The 7,262-nt window shown below is 32.8% G+C and overlaps 1 protein-coding gene across 1 annotated transcript; it reads right to left on the bottom strand.

Moving 5' to 3' along the window:
* Window positions 1-2,683: 2,683 nt before the first annotated feature.
* Window positions 2,684-6,276, bottom strand: LOC129571910 (acyl-CoA-binding domain-containing protein 5-like; the record flags this gene model as incomplete). Its single annotated transcript, XM_055451782.1, is given in 3 exon segments — window positions 2,684-5,318; window positions 5,381-5,572; window positions 6,178-6,276. Coding segments are annotated over 3 exon segments (417 nt in total), but the record flags the coding sequence as incomplete, so codon positions are not given.
* Window positions 6,277-7,262: the final 986 nt, after the last annotated feature.

Raw genomic sequence — 7,262 nt, 5'->3', positions numbered from 1 at the left:
ATATCCAAATATCGGGAATTAATTGCTCTTCAAAATGACACTAGAACTTTTTGCATATGTATTGCTGTTTTCGAGAAAAGGCCGGTGCGGCGATTCGCCCCACCTTCCCCTATTATTAGTTGCAATTTCGATAATAATTCTCAGTGATTAATTTTATTTAGTTCACACTTCAATTTTTTTGTTCAGTCAATATGAACTCACATGTTTCCGAAAGACATTGTTGGATCAAAGATTATCAAATTTAAAAAAATTAAACAACAATTTTTCTATCTCTGGAGTCTGCATTCTTATTGATACTGATCCAAAATTGATATTTTTCCAATTTTTAAGTTTTTTTCGTGGATTAGTTTCTTATGCTTGAAAATAACTCGAAATTTCCCGAATTTTCTTCAAAACTTCCAAAAGGTTTGAGAAGTTAGATTTTTAACCTGGACAAATTTTGAACGCATTGAATGATAATTTTGAGAAAAATAAATGAAACTTCTATTAGACTTAAAACTTAGACTTCAAACGTGAATAATAATTTCAAGCCTTTTAAAACAATATCAATTTTCAGAACAAATAAATGAAATTTTTAATTTGGCTTAGAATTATTATTCAGGTTTGAAGTCCAAGTTTTAAGTCTGCTAGAAGTTTCATTTATTTTTCACAGACTTCAATTCAATGCGTTCAAAATTTGTCCAGGTTAGAAATCTAAGTTCTAAAACCTTCCAGAAGTTTTGAATAGAAATGAATGAGACTTGGAAAAAATCAAAATTTTATTTCTTAATTTAATCTTGTTTTAAAACTAATTCCAAAATATCCAAGAAATTTTTTGTAGATATAAATAGCTGAAAGCTTTTCAAACAAGTAAACAATGTTATTAAACAATAAAATATAATTGAAATTTGCAATCATCTGTGTTAAAACACAATTTGACGTCATTTTTTCCGTTTTAACACGAAATTCCACCATAAGCACCAAAATACGGAGATAACACGTATTAAATGCATAGACATATTTACATTTCCAGTGTTAAACTAGTACCGAAGTTATCACAAAAATCGACTTAACACGTGTTAAAGTAAAAGAAATATTTAGATCCTTGATGTTCTGCAATAATGCTGAAGACATCCAATCTTTATCTATTTCCAGTAGCGAGAAAAATGCAAAAAACGTCTTTTCCACTCAATGCTGAGTTGTGTCACTTTTGCTCGCAACTTTATTTGTCTCTTTTTTGGTCTTAGATTTTTCCATCTAGGTTATGGATAAAGAGCTCATATTGTTCTCTTTTTCTATGGGTGTCATATGTTAGATACGAAAATAGATTTGCTGCATTGTCCAATATGTGAAATGTTTTCGATAGCAACGCCTTCGATTTCAAATCTTATTGAACGAATGTACAAGCGAAACACAATTGATTGATTATGGATGTCAGTCGGCGACATTATTCGTATGTTCAAGTAAAATGAACTAAAAATGAATTCACTTCCGCAAAGCGTGACGGTTCACAGAGGTGACGGATAATGAGAGGACGGATAATTGAGGTTCCACTGTACCACGAAAATATACTATTGTATGCATGTTTCTGAAATGTTTGGCCAAACCGTTCATCCGACTTATATACAATTTCGAAAAATGTCAATTTTGTACTGAATTCATGGACATAGAGGTGTTCCCGAGTAAAAATGACTTTGCTTCTAAAAAGCAAATTAGAATCGGACAGATTTGCTCCTTTTTACTGAATTTTCATCAAAATATTGTACCACTTCTGAATGCTTCTTAATTGTTTCGCAAAGTGATGAATCTACTGAAAATGGGTCCAAAAACGAAAAAAATTATAGTTCGGATTGAAGTGAACTTTTCAACTTGCATTTTTTTGGACTGAAAATGATGTTTTTGTTCGAAAAACACGTGAAATACACCTCTGACGACATTTTTGTCTTGAAAAAATGCCATTTTTTCGTAAAAATAATGGGAGTCTACGAACATTTGAATACCAAATTCGTTGTTACTTTGGTCATAAACCAATATTTCTGCATCTGAATGTATGAAATTGATAGGTATTTTGTTTGGGAATAAATAAAAAATGCACTTCCCAGAGCTTTGGTAGTTGGGAACAATTATTTTTTAATGAAATGATAAGGATCCACAATTGCTTCAACACTCCTTTTACGTTTGTATTGAAATTTTATCGCATTTTACAACGTGAAATTAAGGAGAAATGAGACTTTTTTGATGTTAGTGGAAATTTGCTATTTCCAAAGTTTGTCAAGAATGGATGCGAATGTTTTATGAAAAAAACAGCTATTTTCTGATAATAAGAAAATTTTTTTGGCAAAAGTGTATTTTTCCTGAAAATAATAATTGCTCTACAAAAGTAGTGATATCAGATGAAAAACCTCTAGACGAGGTTAAAATAGAGTGACGCTATGTAATAACCAATATCATTTTGAGTGACGCTAAGACGGTGTCAGTTAATCCACGGACAGGAGCGTCACTCCATTTTAACTTCGTCTAGAGGTTTTTCATCTGATGAAAAACCTCACATTGGACTTTTGGTCAAACATTATACGCCTGATTTTTCACTGAGTTGAGAATTTATTCTTGTACTCACTTTCTGGCCTAACTGGATTAAATCTACTTTATACAGCTTGGCGGTGGAAGAATAAATTAAAGTAAAATATATATAAAACCATTTAAATGTTTCTCTCGTTTTTTTTTTATTATTATCACATTTGCCAAACCAATAACATACATTTTAATATAATATTTGAATCCCAGAAAGAAAAACGTAAGAAAAACATGTTCTGAATTTTTGAATAAAATATTCCCCATTCTATTTTATAAACGATAATTCCAATTCATATGAAAAAAACATTTCAGCTACATTACATATTTTTGTACAGTTACTCTCAAAAGTGTTTGTACACCTCTTTTAGCACTACATGAAATGTAGTTTTTTTTTCAAATTCTCACCTTGTGTTGTTTTTATCTATAGGTATGATTAGTCAGTGACATGGATTCACATCATTCAAATATTACGAAAACTAGTGAAAAGTGGAATTTTGTCGAAATAAAAAAGGTGTTCGAACATTTTTTTTAGTAATTGTATAAAATATTCTATATACATATAAATATATAAAAAGCTGGGGAAAAAGTAAATTGATCGAGATATTTTATAAACAAGCGTGATACGATTTTCCTTTTTACCGTTACATGAAGTTTCATGATGAAACGCACATTGCGATGTACATGGAATGTAAAAGGTACTAACTTCGTTCTTTTTTTTCTCCCTCGGGGTTCACAAATTTGAATTTTCCAATTCCAAAACAGTTTTTTGCTTTATGTTTAATTATTATCTGTAACTAAAAAACGTTATTACCAATACGATACTTGAAAACTATCATTTCCATATATTATGATGTAGCGTAATGGTTAGTGTCCTAGCTCTGAATTTAATAAAGAAGAGAAGTAGCTACGAATACACGTAAAAATGGAGTGTTTACTCGCTAGGTTCGCACAGTGCAACAAAGTTCAGGCCACTAAAGTTTCAGCTAAGATCCAACAGCATGGCGTGAAACTACGCCTAAGTTTAGTGACCTGAAACTTTATTGTGCTGTGTATGCTATCTCTCTAATCTATCCAATTCATACATTGTGATGTAGTACATTTCATGTAACGTTACAATTATAGTTTTTTATACAATAACTAGACCTAAATAAGTTTTTCGCTGAAAATAAAAAAAATATTCAGGCTTATTTCGATACATATTTACCCCGACGCGATAACAACTTTGAATGATAGAAAAAAGGTTTATTGCTATGAAATGTTCGTTATGTGGCTGGCAGAGCGTGTTACGAACTGATGTCAGCAGCATTGACTAACGTCAGTTGCTGACTCGAATGCGTTGTGTTGTTTTAACGCATTTAACAGTAAAAAAACGAAAGGTTCAGCAATTTTTCCATGTTTGCTTTTTTAGAAAACAACAACATCCACACATTTTTTAAGTTTTTCCCCACACAGAAATATACGAACACAAATGTAGTGTCCCCATACATAACACATTTCAGTGTATGTCACTTTCTGTTTTATCTATATACATGCGTAATACAGAAAGTACGAAGATGCAATGTAATTGCATTACATCATTATTAGAATGTATAGAGGATAAGTAGGATTTTTAGGGGGTAAATTAGGGGTTTGATTCTGTTTTTGCCCTAAAAGAAATATTTTTGGCAGAAAATCGATTTTTTAAGCCTCCCCTGCATCCAGTTTTTCATCCAATCAAGCGGGCATGCAAAGTTTGAACGGATTCTGAAAAGTGAAGTCCAATTTTTGGTCGATTTCACGTAGAATGGACGATAAATACAAAGGCCAATAATGTGTTCGCAGCGTAATTCTCCTAGTGTGCAAATGTAAAGTATTCGATAAGGGAATATGAGAACATAACATTTGGTTGTTGACAAATCTACTGCCGCATTCAGCACACAATCGGTTACACCTGTGGCAATTAGCTGGGCCTATTCTGTATATGAATTGATTTTAGTATAATTTATTGATAATTGACGCATCATCTATCGAGATAATTTCGCTTGGGCAGGTATCGAACATGAGAACGTTCCACTTTCAAACAATAAAATTACTCATTTATGTCTAGGCATCAAACAAAACAAACAAACAAATCATTCGAAAGAAACAAAACTTGTCACTATGCTGCAAAGTCCATTGAACTGAATCTCATTGAATCCTACCATGTCAAATACAACCATTCTGAACCAATTTATCATACGTTAATAAACATTTACATTTACATTTACATATGAGCAACGATTTCGAATCGGGCATTTTTGCAATGTTATTGTATAACAAACTATGAATGAAACGTTACATGAAACGTACTATTTTCAATTTCAATTTTGCAAGTATCGAAATTGGTAATAATGTTTTATAGCCATCTTGTAGTTAATCACAGATTGAACATGAAACAAAAAAAGTTCTGGTATTGAAAAATTCAAAATTGGAATCCGAACGGAAAAATATTTCTAATTTATCTCAACAAATTCACTTTTTTCAGCCAATTTTTCTCAAACGTTATTTTGCCTCTAAACTATCCGTAATTTCATTGATAAAATGGATTATAATCACTTGAAAAATTACATCTCTCTTGCTTAATGATGATCAGAAATGGAGAGGTCGTTAGCACAACGGGATCATTTTTTTCTCTGGATTGCTTGCATAATTCGTAGAGCCATGAAAGGCCATAAAATCATGATTACGAACCAGGTTGGTGATATTTCCGCGATCGGCCACCATTTGGGATTTTTCAGTTCCAAAATCTTAGATTGTATAGATGATTTAGAATTGATATTCAGTATTTTCATTTCAATATTATTTTCACCTTTTTCTTGATTAATTGTTGATTCCGTAATTCAGCCAACGAGCGCTCCAATAGATTAATCCGTGAATGAATTTGATGTAAGTCACTTCGCATTGCCTCAACCATTTTCAACACATGATTGATTGTTGGTATAGCTTCGGGTGAGCTATTGTTCGTTGCGATTATTGTGTTAGTGCTCCCATTATCGGTTTCCTGCAATAAAATGAGGGAAATCAATTTTGAAAAGTATGCCAATATCTTGGAATAAGATTCTTTGTACAATGATATCATATCAAACTTATTATTACTCCATTAATCCGCAAACGCACAACGGGGATTCAGAGGCTTTAGACGTCAGTTATTTTTCTTCTTTTTTTCAGCTTAATTCTTATTGTAAAAAAAAATATTTTTTTCAAGTAACGTGAATCGAATATTAGTTATTGCATTTTTCGGATACATTTTTCGGATACATTTTTTTGGTAAAGAATTATTATTATTATTAAAAATATTTTATGAATGTCTTTTAAGATCTGTCTCCATTATCTATCTGAGCCTTTAAAATTGCTGCGCAATTATTTTATAGAGTAGACAGCCAATTTCTTCAATAACTCATCAAAATCGAAGTGAAAAATAATTAATTCATGCATTCGATATTACTTTATATGGGTATGAGAACAGAAATCCACTGGGAGCCTCAGAGTCCCCCTTGTACAAAAATGTAAGTACTTGAGCTTGTGCGGTTGGGAGTTAATGCTTGTTTGTATTTGAAATCTGTTGATATGTATTTTTTATTACATTAGAAAGAAATGCATTATTACATTAGAAAGAAATGCACTCATATCTGGTTGACTGATGCGTGAACGCCGTGTCCAGGGCCTTGAATAACGAAGAGGTTCTTCCACCAACTGAAGATCATCCTGCGAAGAGAAGTTTGAAGTAATATATCCAAATCATGAACTCGAAAAATCACTCACATGAACTACACAGACCGACGCGTATTTTTTTTTCAAGTTCGGCACATGAGCCGGACAAGTACCAAGCGATACCTTAGGTGGCTCTGATTACGGAATAGGCCATGATTTTGTTCTAAGTTGCTCCTTTCGAAAAATATTGACTATGGTCGTTCCTGCATTTCAGGAGGAACTAATTTCTTGATGAGAGTATTTTTCGTTTTTTCACATAGAAAATATTTGTCGCGCGATTTAAGAGTGTGATCATAACTAGCTTTTATCTTCACGACATCGAAAAACTGGACGAAAATCAAAAATTTCTAATCATCTCAAAATTTCTAATTTTGTATTTTTTCAACACTACCAAAAAACTGGCAAATATTCAGGGAAGAAATTAACAGCGTATATTGGGTCAATTCGAAAGTTTCCGCCGCTGACATTTAAATGTCGCCACTTGTAACTGAGCGTAGCTTGACAAGTGAATCCAATTGCATTTTGTAGATGTGACATTTAGCAATCTAACTCAGAGCAGAAAGATTCATTTTTCGTTCTGCGTCATTGTTTTTGAATCGATTGAAAATGGATCGTGATAAGGTGTTTTTTCGAGGGGCCCTTCTTTTCTTATTTGATTCGAAGAAAACTGCCGCTGAAGCTCATCGAATGCTGTCAGATACTTATGGCGAGCAAGCTCCATCGGAACGAAGCTGCAGAGAATGGTTTCATCGATTCAAAAGTGGTGATTTTGACTTGAAAGACAAAGAACGTTCAGGTCGGCCAGAAGCGATTGAAGATGTCGATTTGCAAGCATTATTGGATGAAGACCCAACCCAAACGCAAAAAGAACTTGCATTGCAGTTAAACGTCGGCCAAACAACCATTTTCAGACATTTGCACGCCATGGGAAAGATTCGGAAGCTGGGAAAATGGGTTCCACATCAACTGTCTGAAGAGCA

The sequence above is a fragment of the Sitodiplosis mosellana genome, unplaced genomic scaffold, assembly GCF_009176505.1.
Source record: "Sitodiplosis mosellana isolate CC-2019 unplaced genomic scaffold, AAFC_SMos_1.0 Smas_scaffold_3672, whole genome shotgun sequence".
NCBI classification, from domain to species: Eukaryota; Metazoa; Arthropoda; class Insecta; order Diptera; family Cecidomyiidae; genus Sitodiplosis; species Sitodiplosis mosellana.
Note: the sequence above shows the minus strand (reverse complement) of the source record. Positions and strands in the feature narration are given on the sequence as shown.